Source organism: Mobula birostris, chromosome 12, assembly GCF_030028105.1.
Source record: "Mobula birostris isolate sMobBir1 chromosome 12, sMobBir1.hap1, whole genome shotgun sequence".
NCBI lineage: Eukaryota > Metazoa > Chordata > Chondrichthyes > Myliobatiformes > Myliobatidae > Mobula > Mobula birostris.
In genome coordinates this window covers 73,957,594-73,980,123 of record NC_092381.1, presented here as the reverse complement: position 1 = coordinate 73,980,123, position 22,530 = coordinate 73,957,594, and the positions used below count along the sequence as shown (strand labels likewise).

The window sequence follows — 22,530 nt, the reverse complement described above, 5'->3', positions numbered from 1 at the left end:
AACCGTGGCTGACGAAAGAAGTCAAAGCCAAAGTTAAAGCAAAGGAGTGGGCATACAAGGAAGCAAAACTTAATGGGAAGACAGAGGATTGGGAAGTTTTGTAAAGCTTACAAAAGGAAACTAGCAAGGACATTAAGAGGGAGAACATTAACTATGAAAGGAAGCTAGCAAATAATATCAAAGAGGATACTAAAAGCTTTTACAAGTATATAAAGAGTAAAAGACAGGTAAGAGTAGATATAGGACCGATAGAAAATGATGCTGGAGAAATTGCAATGGGAGATAAGGAGATGGCAGAGGAACTGAACAAGTATTTTGCATCAGTCCTCACTGAGGAAGACATCAGCAGTATACCGGACACTCAAGGGTGGCAGGGAAGAGAAGTGTGCGCAGTCACAATTACGACAGAGAAAGTACTCAGGAAGCTGAATAGTCTGAAGTTAGATAAATCTCCCAAACCAGATGGAATGCACCCTCATGTTCTGAAGGACGTAGCTGTGGAGATTACAGAGGCATTAGCAATGATCTTTCAAAAGTCGATAGATTCTGGCATGGTTCCGGAGGACTGGAAGATTGCAAATGTCACTCCGCTATTTAAGAAGGGGGCAGGAAAGCAAAAAGGAAAGTATAGACCTGTTAGCTTGACATCAGTGGTTGGAAAGTTGTTGGAGTTGATTGTCAAGGATGAGGTTACAGAGTACCTGGAGGCATATGACAAGATAGGCAAAACTCAGTATGGATTCCTTAAAGGAAAATCCTGCCTGACAACCCTATTACAATTTTTGAGAAAATTACAAGTAGGCTAGACAAGGGAGATGCAGTGGATGTTGTATATTTGGATTTTCAGAAGGCCTTTGAAAAGGTGGCACACATGAGGTTACTTAACAAGATAAGAGCCCATGGAATTACAGGAAAGTTACGTGGATAGAGCATTGGCTGATTGGCAGGAAACAGAGAGTGGGAATAAAGGGATCCTATCCTGGTCGGCTGCTGGTTACCAGTGGTGTTCCACAGGAGTCCGTGTTGGGGCCGCTTCTTTTTACATTGTACATCAACGATTTGGATTATGGAATAGATGGCTTTGTGGCTAAGTTTGCTGACGATACGAAGATAGGTGGAGGGGCCGGTAGTGCTGAGGAAACAGAGTGTCTGCAGAGAGACTTGGATAGATTGGAAGAATGGGCAAAGAAGTGGCAAATGAAATACAATGTTGGAAAGTGTATGGTTATGCACTTTGGCAGAAGAAATAAACGGGCAGACTATTATTTAAATGGGGAGAGAATTCAAAGTTCTGAGGTGCAACTGGACTTGGGAGTCCTCGACAGGATACCCTCAAGGTTAACCTCCAGGTTGAGTTGGTGGTGAAGAAGGCGAATGCAATGTTGGCATTCATTTCTAGAGGAATAGAGTATAGGAGCAGGGATGTGATGTTGAGGCTCTATAAGGCGCTGGTGAGACCTCACTTGGAGTACTGTGGGTAGTTTTGGTCTCCATACTTAAGAAAGGATGTGCTGACGTTGGAGAGGGTACAGAGATGATTCACTAGAATGATTCTGGGAATGAGAGGGTTAACATATCAGGAACGTTTGTCCGCTCTTGGACCGTATTCCTTGGAGTTTAGAAGAATGAGGGGAGACCTCATAGAAACATTTCGAATGTTGAAAAGCATGGACAGAGTGGATGTGGCAAAGTTGTTTCCCATGATGGGGGAGTCTAGTGCGAGAGGGCATGACTTAAGGATTGAAAGGTGCCCATTTAGAACAGAAAGAAGAAGAAATTTTTTTAGCCAGAGGGTGGTGAATCTATGGAATTTGTTGCCACGGGCTGCAGTGGAGGCCAAGTCATTGAGGGTATTTAAGGCAGAGATTGATAGGTATCTGAGTAGCCAGGGCATCAAAGGTTATGGTGAGAAGGCGGGGGTAGTGGGACTAAATGGGAGAATGGATCAGCTCATGATAAAATGGCGGAGCAGACTTGATGGGCCGAATGGCCGACTTCTGCTCCTTTGTCTTATGGTCTTGCCTTATGGTCTAACTGACTACTTTCACAATAAATTGTACCAAGTCACAACTGCAAGGACACAAATCAGATAAACAGCTGTCTATCAAGCAAAATTAGAAGAATCTTAAATCAGTAATGCATTATACAGAAATGTTTGATAAAGAATAGAAATCTGCATAATAGGTTAATAGTGAATACTTGTCAATTAATAATATATAGTACAGTAGCATATGAATTGTTCAAATATAGCAAAGGAAATCTTAAATAGTTCAATGCTATGATACTAATTTGGCACCACTACTCCAAAATGAAATGGCGAAGATAAACAAAATCAATATTTATTAGTCCTTCTTTACAAAAATGTAAACCATGTACTAAAAAGATTTAAACATGCACACAACACTTGCATTTGATCCTAATGTACTAATATCATAACTATTACCCAGCAAATTGTTTGACCAAAAAGGCAGAATTGAAAGATTCTGAAGGGCCAATAAAATATGTAATTAAAATAGAAATGAAGCAGCATAAAAGGGCAAGAATGCGAATGAAAATATGTAAGCCTTAAAAAAAAAACAGAAAAGAATAACTCATCTTTGTATAGTCCTATGACTTAATTATTTCACTACAGTAGGTACAGTAGGATACAATATGACAATTATTTCACTACAGTAGGACACAATATGATGATGCGCCAGCACGTTGACGCCAGCTCATAAAAAATGCTTGTAGCATCTCAGGCAAATTATGAAATGTGACAGTATGGCAAGCCTCAAGATAATGTATGTTCAAATTTGAGGCTCAACTTACTTTATTATTTTAACGTCTGGATCAATCTGCCTAATACAGCAGTCCCCAACCACCGGGCCGCGGACCAGTACCAGGCCGCAAAGCATGTGCTACCGGGCCGTGAGGAAACGATATGAGTCAGCTGCACCTTTCCTCATTCCCTGTCACGCACCGTTGAACTTGAACATAGGGTTGCCATCTGTCCCGTATTTGCCAGGACATCCCGTATATTGGGCTAAACTGGTTTGTCCCATATGGGACCGCCTTGTCCTGTATTTCCCCCACTAAGGTAGAGCGTTCCTATGAAACCTTTCGTGCCGAAATAGCATGAAGCAAAGAAGCAATTACCATTAATTCATACCCGAAAAATTCTTGAGTGTTTCTAGACCCAAAAAATAACCTATCATACCAAATAACACGTAAAACCAAAAATAAATAACACTAACATATAGTAAAAGCAGGAATGATATGATAAATACACAGCCTATATAAAGTAGAAATAATGTATGTACAGTATAGTCAGGAAAATGAAGGCAAAACTGATTTATGGGGGAAAATTGGCACGTACGTGTATGCGCACCTGTGCCCGCGCAAGGCTTCATGGTCATGGTAGTCTTTCCTGGGGTAAAGTGTCCCAGGATTTGACTGCTACTTTTGTCCCTTACTTGGGAGTGAGAAAGTTGGCAACCCTAACTGTAAAAGACATGTTGAGGTGAGTTTAACCCTAATTGAACACTCCCCACCCCACCCCAGCAGGCCGGTCCGCAAGAGTATTGTCAATATTAAACCGATCCGCGGTGCAAAAAAGGTTGGGGACCCCTAGTCTAATAGATCCCAGTGATGTGAAATTCAAAACAGTCAGCAGGTCTGAACTGTGAAGTGCCACAAGGTGGCTACTTGTTTGTTTTTATTTTCTGCTGAGAGGTCCACATGATTGCTATTAGTCTTAGACAATAAACACAGTGATGGATTTTTGAGAGATATTCTAATCATTCACAGCTCAACAGTAAAGCTTTACCTGATAGAGTTCTCTCATAGTTGCCAACTTGCCTTCAAATTTGTCCAAGCTCCAGAAAGTGCTTATGCCTAACTTAATATTTTTAACTTGAACCTGTGTTGGACTTCTTAGGCTTTCATTTTTGTTGTCAGGCTCATGTCTGTAAAAAAAAAAAAAGAAAAATCAATTTCTGCACTGTATCGCCATTCAGCAAAGAAATAGCTATAACCACACTCTAGGCCACAAATTCTAAAATTTAATCCAGAAGAATTCCAACCAGTTGTGAAAAATAACCTTGTTGCCATGAAGAGTTACTGTTGGATATTGTAAAACAGCTGTTTTTTCTAAGCAGGGGATCAGGTTGGCATTCAAGAACATTTTGAACCACCCATTCTCAACGGGGGCCCTGGCACATTTGAAGGGGGCCACCGACTGAAAACTGTGAGAAGGGGAGCCCCAAGGGTTTATGGGGGCCTTGGTAACTGAACCAATGAAATACCCAAGCAGCAACCTTCATTGGAGTCAATATTTTCCCTATTATTTATAATATCTTTCCAACACACCGTTTGAATTTGGCACACTGGTAAATTCATTGCTTAAGCTCCTCCCACACAACTTTAGTTGCGAATCAGATTGCACCGGGTCAACGTATTCAATCAAGAGTTCTCACATTCATTATCACCATACTTCATTCTCCGAAGATCAGCGTGTCTTGCTAGGTCTTTTTTAGCCTAGTAACTTTAAAGTTTATGTGTTTGAATATATTACACGTTAAGGTAGGTTGTGAAAAGTGTTTATTACTGCATATGAAGTCACCAAAAAAAATCCCTGGCTCCAGGTGACAGCATTTTTTGTCAGTAATGTATCTGTATTTCGCGTGCTTATTCCCAAGTCAAAAACATTTAGGCAGCCTTTCTAAACCATTTCAGTCAATGTTGTCAATTTAGCTAGAAAAAAAGTAGCAAAACCATTTAAAATTTTTTTTTCCATTTTTGGTAGTTTTTAGCGAATGCATATGACAAGGAAAATTGAAATATTGCATTATTATGCATTTATACTACGTCATTTGCTAAATCTCAGTTGAAATTGTAAATTTTCACGGTAACTTCATTAATTTGGCGACTAAACATACATAGTGAGTTTTGCCAAGTCACTTGAAAGGGGAGCCTTGGAACCTGAGAAGAGCTCCTAAAGGGGCCATGGCCAAAAAACGGTTGAGAATCATTTAGACTAAAGTGGCAAGAAAAGAGGCTTTTATTCATGTTTCTTCAAACAGGAAAGTTCCAATCCTATTTATTTTACTACAATAGACTGAAGAGAACATACCAACCCAGTGGATAGCAAGATAAAAGTTGCAACATCTGTGCTCTCCAAAATAACATGATATAAAGCCCAGAGCTGAACACTTCAATCATGATTCAATACCAGAAACGATGTTCCTGTATCTCAATTTTCAAACAGCCCAAATTCAGATTTTACTAGTGTAATCTGGTTGCTGTGCATGTCCCCACAAACTCACCATTTACAACAAATTACATGAATATAGCTTAATGTGCTGCTGATAGCCCCTTAAACCATTTGGACAGGCTAACAGGCCTTTGTTTTATAAATCCCTCCCCTGTCTTCTCTCTTGTTAAAAACAGACTTGTATTTCTCACTTTCTTAGTTCTGCTGAAGAATTCTGGATTCCAAACTTTAACTATCTCTCCTTCTGCAGATGTGCCTGACTTGCAAAGCACTTCCAACATTTCCATTTTTTATTTGACTTTCAGCTTCTACAGATTTTACTTTATGTCAAATTATAGTTGTAACATATATGGGTCATTGATGAGAGCTACAGGGAGGTAGTCACACCTATGCTACCGGGAGCAGGTCATTGGGTGACAGTCAGAGGGGGGAAAGTGAAGGTGAGTATACAGGTAGTGCAGAGCACCCCTGTAGCCATTTCCCGAATAATAAGTATACTGTCCTGGATACTGTTGGCGGGGACAACTGACCAGGGGTGAGCCACACTGGCGGGGCCTCCGGCACTGAGTCTGACCCTGTGGTGCAGAAGGGTGGCACGGAGAAGAGGAACAGACAGGAGATTTTGTAGACATGAGGAGGACACCCGCATGGGTTGTTGCCTGCTGGGTGCCAGGGTCCAGGATGTCTCTGACTGGGTGCACAACATCCTGGTACAAGAGGGAAAGCAACCAGAAGTCGTGATACATGTTGGTACCAAAGACACAGGCAGGAAGAGGAATGAGGTCCTGAATTGGGAGTTTCAGGAACTAGGCAGAAGGCTGAAGAACAGGACCTCAAGGGTGGCGTTCTCAGGATTGCTGCCAGTGCTACGTGATAGTGATGGTAAGAATTGCAGGAGATGGCGGTTGAATGCATGGCTGATGAGTTGGTGCAGGGAGCAGGGTTTTAGATTTTTGGATCATTGGGATCTCTTCTGGGGAAGGTGGGACCTGTACAGAATGGATGGGTTGCACCTGAACTCGACGGGGAGCAATATCCTTGCAGGTAGGTTTGCTAGCATGGTTTGGGAGAGTTTAAACTAATTTGCGAAGGGATAGGACCCGGAGCGATAGTGGAAGAAGTGCATGGAGTAAAGCCAGATCTAACATATAAAGACGCTTTGAGGAAAGAGAAGCAGAATAAAGGGTATAAAGGTAGAAGGGCTAAAGTGTGTGTACTTCAATGCAAGAAGCATCAGGAACAAAGGTGATGAACTGAGAGCTTGGATACATGCATGGAATTATGATGTAGTGGCCATTACAGAGACCTGGCTGACACCAGGGCAGGAATGGATTCTCAATATTCCTGGATTTCAGTGCTTTAAAAGGGATAGAGAGGGAGGAAAAAGGGGAGGAGGGGTGGCGTTACTGGTCAGGGATACTATTACAGCTACAGAAAGGGTGGGTAATGTAGCTGGACCCTCTTTTGAGGCAGTATGGGTGGCAGTCAGGAACAGGAAGGGAGCAGTTACTCTATTGGGAGTATTCTATAGACCCCCTGGTAGCAGCAGAGATACAGAGGAGCAGACTGGGAGGCAGATTCTGGAAAGGTGCAAAAATAACAGGGTTGTTATCATGCGTGACTTTACCTTCCCTAATATTGATTGGCACCTGATTAGTTCCAACAGCTTAGACGGGGCAGAGTTTGTTAAGTGTGTCCAGGACGGATTCCTGTCACAGTCACAGTATGTTGACAGGCCAACTAGGGGGAGTGCTATACTAGATCTAGTATTAAGTAACAAAATGGGTCAGGTCACAGATCTCTCAGTGGGTGAGCATCTGGGGGACAGTGACCACCGCTCCCTGGCCTTTAGCATTATCATGGAAAAGGATAGAATCAGAGAGGACAGGAAAATTTTTACTTGGGGAAGAGCAAATTATGAGGCTATAAGGCTAGAACTTGCGGGTGTGAATTGGGATGATGTTTTTGCAGGGAAATGTACTATGGACATGTGGTCGATGTTTAGGGATCTCTTGCAGGATGCTAGGGATAAATTTGTCCCGGTGAGGAAGATAAAGAATGGTGGGGTGAAGGAACCATGGGTGACAAGTGAGGTGGAAAATCTAGTCAGGTGGAAGAAAGCAGCAGACATGAGGTTTAGGAAGCAAGAATCAGAAGGGTCTATTGAGGAATATAGGGTAGCAAGAAAGGAGCTTAAGAAGGGGCTGAGGAGAGCAAGAAGGGGGCATGGGAAGGCCTTGGCGAGTAGGGTAAAGGAAAATTCCAAGGCATTCTTCAATTATGTGAAGAACAAAAGGATGACAGGAGTGAAGGTAGGACCAATTAGAGATAAAGGTGGGAAGATGTGCCTGGAGGCTGTGAAAGTGAGCGAGGTCCTCAGTGAATACTTTTCTTTGGTATTCACCGATGAGAGGGAACTTGATGATGGTAAGGACAATATGAGTGAGGTTGATGTTCTGGAGTATGTTGATATTAAGGGAGAGGATGTATTGGAGTTGTTAAAATACATTAGGACGGATAAGTCCCCGGGGCCTGACGGAATATTCCCCAGGCTGCTCCACGAGGTGAGGGAAGAGATTGCTGAACCTCTGGCTAGGATCTTTATGTCCTCATTGTTCATGGGAATGGTACCGGAGGACTGGAGGGAGGCGAATGTTGTCCCCTTGTTCAAAAAAGGTAGTAGGGATAGTCCAGATAATTATAGACCAGTGAACCTTACGTCTGTGTTGGGAAAGCTGTTGGAAAAGATTCTTAGAGATAGGATCTATGGGCATTTGGAGAATCATGGTCTGATCAGCGAGAGTCAGCATGGCTTTCTGAAGGGCAGATCGTGTCTAACAAGCCCGATAGAGTTCTTTGAGGTGGTGACCAGGCATATACAAACCCCATTTCCAAAAAAGTTGGGATATTTTCCAAAATGCAACAAAAATCTGTGATATGTTAATTCACGTGAACCTTTATTTAACTGACAAAAGTACAAAGAAAAGATTTTCAATAGTTTTACTGACCAACTTAATTGTGTTTTGTAAATATACTCAAATTTAGAATTTGATGGCTGCAACACACTCAACAAAAGTTGGGACAGAGTTAAAATAAGATTGAAAAGTGCACAGAATATTCAAGTAACACCGGTTTGGAAGACTCCACATTAAGCAGGTGAGGTATCATGACTGGGTATAAAAGTAGCGTCCATCAAAGGCTCAGTCTTTGCAAGCAAGGATGGGTCGTGGCTCACCCCTTTGTGCCAAAATTCGTGAGAGAATTGTTAGTCAGTTCAAAAGGAACATTTCTCAACGCAAGATTGCAGAGAATTTAGGTCTTTCAACATCTACAGTACATAATATTGTGAAAAGATTCAGAGAATTCAGAGACATCTCAGTGCGTAAAGGGCAAGGTCAGAAACCACAGTTGAATGCGTGTGATCTTTGAACCCTCAGGCGGCACTGCCTAAGAAACCATCATGCTACTGTGACAATTATAGCCACCTGGGCTGGGGAGTACTTCAGAAAACCATTGTCACTCACACAGTCTGTCGCTGCATCCAGAAATGCAACTTGAAACTGTATTACACAAGGAGGAAGCCATACATTAACTCTATGCAGAAACGCCAGCGAGTTCTCTGGGCCCGAGCTCATCTCAGATGGACTGAAAGACTGTGGAACTGTGTGCTGTGGTCAGAGGAGTCCACATTTCAGCTAGTATTCAGAAAAAACGGGCGTCGAGTTCTCCGTGCCAAAGATGAAAACAACCATCCGGATTGTTATCAGCGAAAGGTGCAAAAGCCAGCATCTGTGATGGTATGGGGGTGCATCAGTGCCCACGGCAAGGCTAAGTTGCATGTATGTGAAGGTACCATTGACTCTGAGGCGTATATTAGGATTTTAGAGAGACATATGTTGCCATCAAGGTAACGTGTCTTCCCAGGACGTCCATGCTTATTTCAGCAGGACAATGCCAGACCACATTCTGCCAGGCTACAATAGTGTGGCTTTGTAGACACAGAGTGCGTGTGCTTGACTGGCCTGCTGCCAGTCCAGATCTACCTCCTATTGAAAATGTATGGCGCATTATGAAGAGGAGAATCAGACAACGGAGACCACGGACTGTTGAGCAGCTGAAGTCTTGTATCAAGCAAGAATGGACAAAATTTCCAATTGCAAATCTACTACAATTAGTATCCTCAGTTCCAAAACGATTAAAAAGTGTTATTAAAAGGAAAGGTGATGTAACACAATGGTAAACATGCCTCTGTCCCAACTTCTGTTGAGTGTGTTGCAGCCATCAAATTCTAAATTTGTGTATGTTTATAAAATACAATTAAGTTGGTCAGTAAAACTAATGAAATTATTTTCTTTGTACTTTTGTCAGTTAAATAAAGGTTCACGTGAATTAACATATCACAGGTTATTGTTTTCATTGCATTTCGGAAAATATCCCAACTTTTCTGGAAATGGGGTTTGTAGATGAGGGTGGTGCAGTGGATGTGATCTACATGGATCTTAGCAAGGCTTTTGACAAGGTTCCACATGGTAGACTTATTCAGAAAGTTAGAAGACATGGGATCCAGGGAAGTTTGGCCAAGTGGATTCAGAATTGGCTTGCCTGCAGAAGGCAGAGGGTCATGGTGGAGGGAGTACATTTGGATTGGAGGTTTGTGACTAGCGGTGTCCCACAAGGATCGGTTCTGGGACCTCTACTTTTCATGATTTTTATTAACGACCTGGATGTGGGGGTAGAAGGGTGGGTTGGCAAGTTTGCAGATGACACAAAGGTTGGTGGTGTTGTAGATAGTGTAGAGGATTGTTGAAGATTGCAGAGAGACATTGATAGGATGCAGAAGTGGGCTGAGAAGTGGCAGTTGGAGTTCAAACCAGAGAAGTGTGAGATGGTACACTTTGGAAGGACAAACTCCAAGGCAGAGTACAAAATAAATGGCAGGATACTTGGTAGGGTGGAGGAGCAGAGGGATCTGGGGGTACATGTCCACAGATCCCTGAAAGTCGCCTCACAGGTGGATAGGGTAGTTAAGAAAGCTTATGGGGTGTTAGCTTTCATATGTCGAGGGATAGAGTTTAAGAGTCGCGAGGTAATGATGCAGCTCTATAAAACTCTGGTTAGGCCACATTTGGAGTACTGTGTCCAGTTCTGGTCGCCTCACTATAGGAAGGATGTGGAAGCATTGGAAAGGGTACAGAGGAGATTTACCAGGATGCTGCCTGGTTTAGAGAGTATGCACTATGATCAGAGATTAAGGGAGCTAGGGCTTTACTCTTTGGAGAGAAGGAGGATGAGAGGAGACATGACAGAGGTATACAAGATATTAAGAGGAATAGACAGAGTGGACAGTCAGCGCCTCTTCCCCAGGGCACCACTGCTCAATACAAGAGGACATGGCTTTAAGGTAAGGGGTGGGAAGTTCAAGGGGGATATTACAGGAAGGTTTTTTACTCAGAGAGTGGTTGGTGCGTGGAATACACTGCCTGAGTCAGTGGTGGAGGCAGATACACTAGTGAAGTTTAAGAAACTACTAGACAGGTATATGAAGGAATTTAAGGTGAGGGGGGTTATGTGGGAGGCAGAGTTTAAGGGTCAGCACAACATTGTGGGCCGAAGTGCCTGTACTATGCTATACTATTCTATGTTCTATAATGATTGTACTAATCCGTCATTAAACATTTTTGGTTGATTAAGCCAAAAAATACACACTGGAAAAGAAAACGTATGCTGATACTCTCCATCAGTGAAGCACAAATCAGGTATTCCTACTTCTGGAACAAATTTACAATAGACTTGTTTTCCTTATCCCCAACTTTCAAAAGGTTTGTAGGTTGTTACAAATACTGAAGAGAAACATTGCTTTTATTCTTGCATAATAGTTTTAATGTTACAAAGTTAAAAGTATACACAAATACTTTAAATTATGTGTAGACCCCCCCCCCCCACCCCCCGGCCACCCTCAGGGTTGCTCGGCTCGCTCGGCTCGCTGTTGTCTAGGGAAACAGCCTCGGTCCCGCCAAACTGGATAATTCGTTTGTGTGGATGCTGTGTGAGGTACCCCACCCCGCCCAAATAACAGACAATACACCAGATGCAATTAAATGATTTACAGTTTATAGATATTACTGGAACTATATAATTAAAAGAGAATAAAATATAAAAGGAAAATAAAAGGCGCCACACTTATCAAAGTTCAATCTCTTCGTGCACAAAAACCATTGGAGTTCAAGGACCTTCTTCTTCACCCTGCGACCCCCTCGGACCACCTCGACCGGCCGCCTGGGACCAACAACGGTGGTCGACCAGACGCTCCACACGAGTCCGTCTCCTTGCCGAATGTCCCGCTCAGGGTCCGACCCCATTAGCGGACTCACAGCACCTCGTCCATCCTCTGTCTCGCTCTCCCGCCTTCTGTCCCAAAACCCCGCGCATACAGTATCTTCAAATACACCAAAACCATAACAACTATCCCAATTGGTTAATAGCACTCTTTTATCACACACTAAAGCAAAAACAAACTGTTAGCGTAAATTTTCTCAGCGCTTAACACAACAAAGCCGCATTCCCCAGATTAACATAACAAAGACGCCATTTTAATTAGCCTCCGCAGTAACATAAAAGTCGAAACCCCCTTACATATGATAAAGTGAAATTGCTACAACTTCAATTTTCTTAAGCTTAACTATTACCTTATCTGTAAAATAAACACTGTAAATGAATGACGAGATATCAGGATTTTATGCAAAAAGTCTAAGGTACATCATCACTCAGTTAAATTTAACCTACATTTAATTGAATTGGAGCAATGCAGCCTACACCATAAGCTATATAAGAATGCGTAAAAATAATAATGGCTAAATAATACTTCCCCAAATGTTTACAATGTCAAACAAAAAAGAACTACATTGATAAAATCATCTGTCTCAGTGCTATTCATCAATAAGATTGTCTATTTTGCACAGGGGTTATTTTTGGTGACACTGACCTAATGAAAATAGTGTGCTTCCTCAAGTTGCTGCTAATAGTATTAGCTTCCTGGATCATCATTGAAAGCTTCATGGAGCTCCAGTATGAATGGTCTGCAACACAAATAGAAAATAAGTCAATTAGGCCTACCATAGAAAATACACAAAACATGTACTTTATTCATAACATAAAGGGATACAAAATGGTCACTGAAAGGACAAAAAATTGGTTAATTGGCTCATTTCTTATATTGATCAACTTTCTTTCTCTGTTATAAGATTCTTTTTACAGTATCATCCTGCATTGCGCTCACTGCTCCTCCAAAATTCCTACTTTCATACTCCTAAGAAAATATTCTGACTTGTCTTTGTGGGGTTTAAAGTGGATAAAACTGAACTTGCACGTTTGTCTACCCATCAAGTAGCATTTCTTCACATGCGTGCTCACATAGTCTACAATTGGCAGTTCATGTTCCTATTTTTGCTTGGCTTCAAATACATGGAATGCCTTACTTTAAGCATTTTTTATATTATACTCCACTTTCATTAACTTTCCATCGAAACTTGTTACCAGTAACACCGTTGTAAAATGTCCATTGCACTTATTGTGCTCTCATAGTTGAATTGTTTGTTGAAGAGAAGTGATCTGAGGCTCTGAAGAATGCTAACTAATTAAAACCACACACAAACAATAATTGTAACTGACTGTTGCAAGAAATATTCCAGAGGCAAATACAACATGGGAGTTCATGCTGTTTCTATGTTGTTGTTATACAGAAAGCACACATCCCTTTAAGTTCTCCTCTGAATAGCATATGAGTTGAGATCAAAAAGTCCAGGTATTGAGCAGTCACTGTGAAATATATAAAAATTAATGTACTTGTACATGAAGTAAAATTTTGAGCCTCCCATTTCTTTTGCCGTTCTTGCTGCATTCGCTCCAAATCTTGTGCCATCTTTCTCTTCTCTGCCTCCAGAGCATCGAGAAACTTTACATGCCGTATATTATGATCTTCCAAAGCCTGGGAGAATTTTAGAATACAACTAGTTAAGTCAGCAACAAATCACAAGAAACCAGGCACTCATTCTCCACACCACCCACTACTTACCTCCAGCAACAGGTTCAAAACAACACATATGGTGACTGTGTGATGAGAAACCCAAGTGGGTGTGGAAATTGGATGTTTAAATTCTAAGCACCTATAACCTTTGACATATCAGTGCAAGTTCATTGCATTGCAGTGCAAGTGTTGGACAGTGCTTGGACTGGCTGGTTACTTGATTTTATTTATTGTTTATTTATTTTATTTGTTGTTTTATAGGATTGAGTATGAGAGTTGCAAACTCATTTTCGCTGTATTGGTGCATGACAAATTGTACTATGCAATGACAATAAAGATATTTCAATTTCAGTTCTCAGCCAGTTTGCCACTCATGACGAGCTGGCCAGTCCTGGAAGGGTTCCAGTACCAGACATAGCAACAAAAATAGAATAACATTGATAAGTATATATATGCAGACATTGGGATAAGGCAGAATTAAAGCTAGATCAGTAGGTAGAACCTGGGAGTAGTCTCCTTCAGTGTTCACATCTAACTAATGATCATTTAAATGTAATCTGTGCCAAAGTAATTTTTTTTGATAAGAGGATGACAAAAGGAAATTGGGGAGAAAATACAAGAGAAGTGTATACAATGTGGTACAGATTTCCCCATCAGTCAGAACCAGAGGAATACTCTGGGTTACATCTATCTGGGGAAAAAAACATCAGTAATGAGATACCAGCACTTACGCTGTCTCCGATGCTGAGAACACGATGGTTAAAGGTATCAGTTCTTGACACAGATAAAATAGTGAATTATTTAATTTCTTTGCTTCTAATAGTTAAAGATTACAATTTATGTAGCATATTACAAATAATAGTTTTTCCCACTCCAAATGAAAATAATTTTTGATCTATGCATCTCCGCCTCTATACAAAGAAAACAGTACTTTGATTTGGTGTCAATTCCCCAACTAAAATCCAAATTCCTAATACCGGTTTCAACTTCAATGTATTTGCGCATGCTCAATCATAATTTCTAATTTGAAATATTAGTCATAAGACCAAACACAAACTACAGTTTAAAAACATTAAAATGTACAAATAAGATCAGGAAGCAGTTTAATTCACAAGATAAATTAAAGTGTTCTACAACAAAATGTTACCATTATCAAAAAAATAAAAATACAAACTACTGAAAGATTCTAGCAATAAAATTCTAGGGTGGGAAAGCAGTGGTTCATTGGCAGGAAGCAAAGAGTGGGAATAGAGGGAGCCTTTTCTGGTTGGCTGATGGTGACAAGTGGTGTTCCACAGGTGTCTGTGTTGGGATCGATTCTTTTTATGTTGCATATCACTGATTTGAATGATGGCATTGATGGCTTTGTTGAAAAGTTTGCATATGATATGAAGATAGGTGGAGGGCAGAGGTTACAGAAGGACTCAGACAGATTAAAAGAATGGGCAAAGAAGTGGCATATGGAATACAATGTCAGAAAGTGTATGCTCATACAATTTGGTGGAAGGAATGAAAGAGTTGACTATTTTCTAAATGGAGAGAAAATACAAAAAACTGAGGGACAGAGGGACTTGGGAGTCCTTGTGTAGGATTCCCTAAAGGTTAATTTGCAGGTTGAGTTTGTTTTGAGGAAGGCAAATGCAATGCTAGTATTCATTTCAAGAGGACTAGAATATATAAGCAAGGATGTAATGTTGAGACATTATAAAGCACTGGTGAAGCCTCATTCGGAGTACTGTATTGTGAGCAGTTTTGGGTCCCTTGTCTAAGAAAGGATGTGGTGAAACTGGACAGGGTTCAAAGGAAGTTCATGAACATAATTACAAGATTAAATGGCTTGTCATATGAAGAGTGTTTGATGGCTCTAGGCCTGTAATCACTAGAATTCAGAAGAATGAGGGGTGACCTCATTCTAACCTATCAAATGTGAAAGGCTGTGATATCAACACACACAAAATGCTATGGGAACTCAGCAGGCCAGGCCGCACCTATGGAAAAGAGTACAGTCGATGCTTCAGGCTGAGACCCTTCCTGCTTGGATTTCCAGCATCTGCAGATTTCCTCTTGTTTGTGAAAGGCCTTGATAGACCCAGAGGACACAGCCTCAGGAAAGAGGGGCATCCTTTTAGAACGGAGATGAGGAGGAATTTCTTCAGCCAGAGAGTGATGAATCAGTGAAATTCTTTGCCACAGGCAGCTGTGGAAGTCAAGCCTTTATGTACATTTAAGCCAGAGGCTGATAGAATCTTGATTGTTCAGAGCATGGAGGGATACTGGGAGAACGCAGGTGGTTGGGGCTAAGAGGAAAATTGAATCAGCCCATGATGAAATGGCAGAGAAGACTTGATGGTCCAAATAGCCTAAATCTGCTCCTATATCTTAAGGTCATATGGCCTAAAGAATGGAGTAGGGTTGTAAATTTAGTATGTATTAATACATTTCTAAAACCTTATCCTACCTGCTTTGTGGCTGAGGCCTCCATTTCAAGGCGCTTCCTGTTCATTTCCAGCTCTTGTTCAAGCCTTCGGTTTGCTAGCATCTCCTTTTGAAGCTGCTTTTTGACATTCTGCAGCTCCATTTCTTTCTTTTTTCTATTTTCATTCACCTGAGCAATTAAGCAAGATCTGTGATGAATAAATTGATTAAGTTTTCCACACTGATGAAAACTAAAGATCTGCAGCATTCAGTCCCAGTTAGAAAAAGTCAGAAATTCTTAAGCAGAGACTAGTGGATGAACACTTTAGGAAACAAAATGGAAAATACAGTATTTTTAATGGCAAGTGACTGAACTATGTAATTGTTCAAACGAGCTGGGTACCCTTGTACATAAATTATTGAAAGTTAACATGCAAATACCACAAGCAATTTGGAAGGTATATGATGTGTTATAGAGTCACAGAATACTACAGCACAGAAACAGACCCATCAGCCCATCTGCAGGGTGCCAAACTATTGACCTGCCTAGTCCCACCAACCTGCCCACTGTACTCCTCCCATCCAGGTACCTATCTAAATTTATCTTAAATGCTGATATCAAACCCAACTCCATCACTTCCACACTCTCACCACCCACTAAGTGAAGTTTCCCCCTCATGTTCCCCTTAAACATTCTACCTTTCACCTCTAGTTCTAGTCTCACCCAACCTCAGTGGAAAAAGCCTGCTTACTTTTACCCTATCTATATCCCTCGTACTTTTGTATACCTCAATCAAATCTCCCCTCATTCTCCTACGTACTAACATATCATTTATAACAAAGTCCTAGCAGACTAAGACAGTTTAAAAGCAGCGAGCGAGAGACTCAGCACATTTTGCGAGCCACAGTCCTGATAGTCATTGGATTGCAAAGAGGGATACAGGGTTTAAAAGAAGTGAGCAGGGCAGTCGGATCGTTTTGTGCACCACAATTTCTGGGGAGACATTAGATTGCACAATATTAGGTACTTGGAAAGGACCAATAAAAAGAAGCTGGGTTTAATTTGAATAGGCATTGTGGGAGTGGCCACTGTAGTGGGCCAGTGTTGAGTGGGGAGTTGAGGTTTGGGCTCATAAATACTTCGGAGAAGCATAGGTGATAGGTTTTTCATTATGTATTCCTTCTTTCTCTCTCATTGCAATTTAGAGTTGTGGGGATGCCAGACAGGATACTGGAATGCTCCTCTTGTGGAATGTGGGAATGCAGGGAAACCACCAGTATCCCTAACGACTACATCTGCAAGAAGTGCGTCTAGCTGCAACTTCTAACAGACCTTGTTAAGGAGTTGGAGCTGAAATTTGATAAAGTTCAGATCATTCAGAAGGATGAGGGGTTGATAGACAGGACATACAGGAAGGTAGTTACAACCTAGGTGTTAGACACGGGTAACTAGATGCCTATCAGAAGGGGGAAAGGTGATAGACAGTCAGTGCAGAAGAGTACCACTATGGCCATTTTCCTCAACATGAATACCACTTTGGATATTGATGGGGGGAGTAATGACCCAACAGTCAAGTTTCTGGCACTGTGGCACAGAAGACGAGGGGAGGGGAGAAGAGGCGAGTTGCCGTGATAGGGGATTTGTTGTTCAAGGGAACATAAAGGACATTCTGTGGACAAGAACGAGATTCCCAGATGGCTTGTTGCCTCCTGGGTGTCAGGGTCAGCGACAATGTAGATCCAGTCCTCAGCATTCTTAAGTGGGTGTGTGAGCCAGTCAGAGGTCATGGTCCACATCAGCACCAATGACATGGGTAGGATGGGTGACAAGGTTGGGTAAAGTGAGCTCAGAGTCAGATGCTACAGGGTTGTGATCTCAGGATTGCTACCCATGCCATGTGCTAGGGAGGGCAGAAATAGGACGATAATACAATTTAATACATGGCTCAGGAGATGGTGCAGGAGGGAGAGCTTCAGATTTTTAGGATCATTGAACTCTCTTACAGGAAAGGTGAGACCTGTACAGGAAGAGATGGTTGGCACTTAAACTTGAGGGCAAATAATATCCAAGTGGGAAGGCCCTTCGCATTGAAATATACGCAACTCAGAACATTAGTCCCTACCATGCCCAACCTTTCGATTCCTGACTTTGTTTGTAGGCTTAATATTTTTCCCCACAACCACTCCACTAACTAATGTGGCTCTCATTCCCCTGCAACTCTAGTTTATACCCCTCCATGCAGTGCCAGCAAACCTTCCTGCATGGATGTTAGTTCCCCTCCAGTTCAGGTGCAAATTGTCCCTTCTGTACAGGTCCCATCTTCCCTGGAAGAGAGTCCAATGATCCAAAAAATCTGAAGCCCTCTCTCTTGCATCATCACCTTAGCCATGTGTTAAATTATACTACTGTCCTATCGCACATTATCAAACATTAATCCCACCACACACAACCTTTTGTTTCCTGACTTTGAGGTACTAGTAACATCTGTCTCTACAACCTCTCCACTATCTGTTCAAGCACTCTGGTTCCTATCCCTTGCAACTATAGTTTTAACCCACCACCGCCCACCCCTCATACATGAACCCCATTTCCAGAAAAGTTGGGATATTTTCCAAAATGCAATAAAAACAATAATCTGTGATATGTTAATTCACGTGAACCTTTATTTAACTGACAAAAGTACAAAGAAAAGATTTTCAATAGTTTTACTGACCAACTTAATTGTATTTTGTAAATATACACAAATTTAGAATTTGATGGCTGCAACACACTCAACAAAAGTTGGGACAGAGGCATGTTTACCATTGTGTTACATCACCTTTCCTTTTAATAACACTTTTTAATCATTTTGGAACTGAGGATACTAATTGTAGTAGATTTGCAATTAGAAATTTTGTCCATTCTTGCTTGATGTAAGACTTCAGCTGCTCAACAGTCCGTGGTCTCCGTTGTCTGATTCTCCTCTTCATGATGCGCCATACATTTTCAATAGGAGATAGATCTGGACTGGCAGCAGGCCAGTCAAGCACACGCACTCTGTGTCTACAAAGCCACACTATTGTAGCCTGTGCAGAGTGTGGTCTGGCATTGTCCTGCTGAAATAAGCATGGACATCCCGGGAAGACACGTCGCCTTGATGGCAACATATGTCTCTCTAAAATCCTAATATACGCCTCAGAGTCAATGGTACCTTCACATACATGCAACTCACCCATGCCGTGGGCACTGATGCAACCCCATACCATCACAGATGCTGGCTTTTGCACCTTTCGCTGATAACAATCTGGATGGTCGTTTTCATCTTTGGCACGGAGAACTCGATGCCCGTTTTTTTCCGAATACTAGCTGAAATGTGGACTCATCTGACCACAGCACACGGTTCCACAGTCTTTCAGTCCATCTGAGATGAGCTCGGGCCCAGAGAACTCGCTGGCGTTTCTGCATAGAGTTGATGCATGGCTTCCTCCTTGCGTAATACAGTTTCAAGTTGCATTTCTAGATGCAGCGACAGACTGTGTGAGTGACAATGGTTTTCTGAAGTACTCCCCAGCCCAGGTGGCTATAATTGTCACAGTAGCATGATGGTTTCTTAGGCAGTGCCGCCTGAGGGTTCAAAGATCACACACATTCAACAGTGGTTTCCGACCTTGCCCTTTACGCACTGAGATGTCTCTGAATTCTCTGAATCTTTTCACAATATTATGTACTGTAGATGTTGAAAGACCTAAATTCTCTGCAATCTTGCGTTGAGAAATGTTCCTTTTGAACTAACAATTCTCTCACGAATTTTGGCACAAAGGGGTGAGCCACGACCCATCCTTGCTTGCAAAGGCTGAGCCTTTGATGGACGCTACTTTTATACCCAGTCATGATACCTCACCTGCTTAATGTGGAGTCTTCCAAACCGGTGTTACTTGAATATTCTGTGCACTTTTCAATCTTATTTTAACTCTGTCCCAACTTTTGTTGAGTGTGTTGCAGCCATCAAATTCTAAATTTGTGTAGATTTACAAAATACAATTAAGTTGGTCAGTAAAACTATTGAAAATCTTTTCTTTGTACTTTTGTCAGTTAAATAAAGGTTCACGTGAATTAACATATCACAGATTTTTGTTTTTATTGCATTTTGGAAAATATACCAACTTTTCTGGAAATTGGGTTTGTAGTACTAAGCATGTCTTCTCACTCAGATATTAGTTGCCCTCAAGTTTAGATGCAAACCATCTCTTTCAGTACGGGTCTCACATTTCCTGGAAGAGAATCCAATGATCCAAAAACCTGAAGCCCTCCCTCCTGCACCATCTCCTTAGCCATGTGTTAAACTGTATTACCATCCTGTTTCTGCCTTCATTAGCACATTGCATGGGTAGCAATCCTGAGATCACAATCCTGGAGTTCCTATCTTTTAACTTAGCATCTAAACTCACTTTGCAGTATGTTGTCACTCTTCCTACCCATGTCATTGCTACTGACCCCTGGCTGCTCACCCTCTCACTTAAGAATGCTGTAAACGTGATACAAGATATTCCAGACCCTGGCACCCAGGAAGAAACATTCCATCTGGGAACCTCGTTCTCACCCACAGAACCTCTTGTCTCTTCCCCTAACCATTAAAGACCCAATCATTATAGTTTGCTTCTTCTCCCCTCAACCTCTTCCCTTCCCTACTGAGCCAAAGGACCAGACTCATTGCCAGGGACCTGACTGCCATGACTTTCCTCTGCCACTTCATCCTCCCTTTTCCCATCTCCCACAACAATATCCAAAGCAGTCTACCTGTTATTGAAGGGAACTGCCACAGAAGTACTCTGCACTGGTTGCCTATCCCTTTTCCCCCTCCTAACTGTCACCCAGTTTAAACTAGATCCTACACCTTGGGGTAGCTAGCTCTCTGTATGCCCTGTCAATCAAACCCTCAGAATCCAATATGATCCTAAGTTCATCTAGCTGCAGCTCCAGTTCCTTAACACGGTCTTTAAGAAGCTGCAGCTAGATGCAGTTTTTGCAGGTGTAGTCGTCATAGACATTAGAGCTGCAGCTGGAAGCCTTCCCACATCCAGAAGAGGAGCATTCCACTATCCTACCTGGTATCCCCACTATTTCAACTGTGCAATAAAAAGAAAAATTAAACGTAAAAAAAATCTACCTACAGCCTCCACCTCTCCTCACCAAAGCCTCTGTGAACCAAAGTGTAAACTCCCCACTCTGACACTGGCCCACTCACACAATGGCCGTTCCCACAATGGCTGCTCTGCCTAAACACGATTTATTTTTAATGGATTTTGCCAAGTGCTTAATTATGCATACTCCAACATCTCCTAGTTATATGTGGCGTACAGAATTTGTTGGCCTTTATGGCTAGAGTATTTGAGTAAAGTTGTCTTACTGGAATTCTTCATTTGCACAGTTTATTTCTGACTTAAGAGAATTTTTTTTATATCTTACACTGTACTGCTGTCGCAAAACACAAATTTCATAACGTGTCAGTAACGATAAACCTGTTTCAAATTACATCAGACTCTGAGGAAGTAGGCATCGATGTGAAGCTTCTGGCAGCAAACATGGACAACAACAGAAAACGCTGCAAATACTCGAGAACCAAGCAGCATTTGAGGGTGGAGAAACTATTCTGTTAATATATATCAACCCAAAATACTAAGTGTTTTTCTCTCTCCACAAATGCCATCTGACTTGTGTTTATAGCATTTTGGGTTTTACTTTTATCCTCACAAATTTTCTGTATGCACAAACAATAACCACATTAGAATTTTTAAAAAATTACCAATTCCTTTTCAAGCTCTTGTATTTTATTTTCATACAGAGATTTTTGATTGGATAATTCCTCTTGAGCGATTTGTTTTGCAAGTTGGATACCTTGCATCATCTCTTGTTTAGCTTGCAAACGCGCCTCTTCAATTTCAACTTCCAGTCTGTAAATACATTTGCAGGAAGATAAGAAGTTGCAAAGCTAGTAAAAATAGAAATAACATCAGCTTTTCACTCTTGCAAAATAAAATTAGATTAGAACTCCAGTGCTCAACTTGATAGGCTTAAATTACATAACATGCCAAAGAAAATGAGTGGTTATAGTGTAATACTGAAAGATCATAAAATTTGTAACAAGGTTTCCCCATTGAGTTTATTTGCAGTGTTTCTAAGTGGGGTCCCCATGGATTGACTATCAGTCCATCATGTTAGATTTTACACACAAGTTCATTCAACTTATTTTAAATATTGACACACAATTCATGACAATACATTACCAATTACTCATGTGGTTACTCATGTATGTGTCTTCCTGGGCTTCTGCTTGGATTTTTGATTATTATTTTATCTGGAAAGTGTTACTCTGGGTTTTATTACTGTGTTGTTTTTACCACAGTATTGTCTACATACCTCAAAGCAGTCCACTGAATCAATCTCACATTCTCTAAATTTCTTTATAGTTTCTTATGATTGCGATGACATAAATTAAATGTGACCTGAATAAAACAACTGTTTTTAGCTACTCTTGCTAACAGTAATACCAATACGGCATTCTAACAGATCTTTTGCATTTTGTATAACTTGACTTTATCAATTTTTGGAAGTTAAGAGGAGGTCTGAAACTTCTGTGCCATTGTCATTTGGTGAAAAATAACATTCTGCAGTACCCCTAGTTATTCAATCCTGCATTCATGAATGCATAAAATTGTACATTTTATTGTGCAATCCTAACCTAAAATATCTGCAAGTTGCAGAGCACACTTCTCTGTTACTACAATTTATCAATAATATCCACATAATAAATCCATCTAATGTCTTTTATCTTTCTATTTTGATAACTCTCATTTACAA

The 22,530-nt window shown here is 41.2% G+C and overlaps 1 protein-coding gene across 2 annotated transcripts in view; it reads right to left on the bottom strand.

The window, feature by feature from the left end:
- Positions 1-22,530, bottom strand: part of kif14 (kinesin family member 14) — a 116,153-nt gene that overhangs the window by 37,307 nt on the left and 56,316 nt on the right. For both annotated transcript variants that reach the window (XM_072274142.1, XM_072274143.1), the window contains exons 17-21: positions 21,476-21,623; positions 15,736-15,882; positions 13,097-13,238; positions 12,237-12,330; positions 3,809-3,947 (exon numbers count right to left, since the gene is read on the bottom strand). In XM_072274142.1, coding sequence (XP_072130243.1) covers positions 3,809-3,947; positions 12,237-12,330; positions 13,097-13,238; positions 15,736-15,882; positions 21,476-21,623 — 670 coding nt within the window. The remainder of the gene's footprint in view (positions 1-3,808; positions 3,948-12,236; positions 12,331-13,096; positions 13,239-15,735; positions 15,883-21,475; positions 21,624-22,530) is intronic.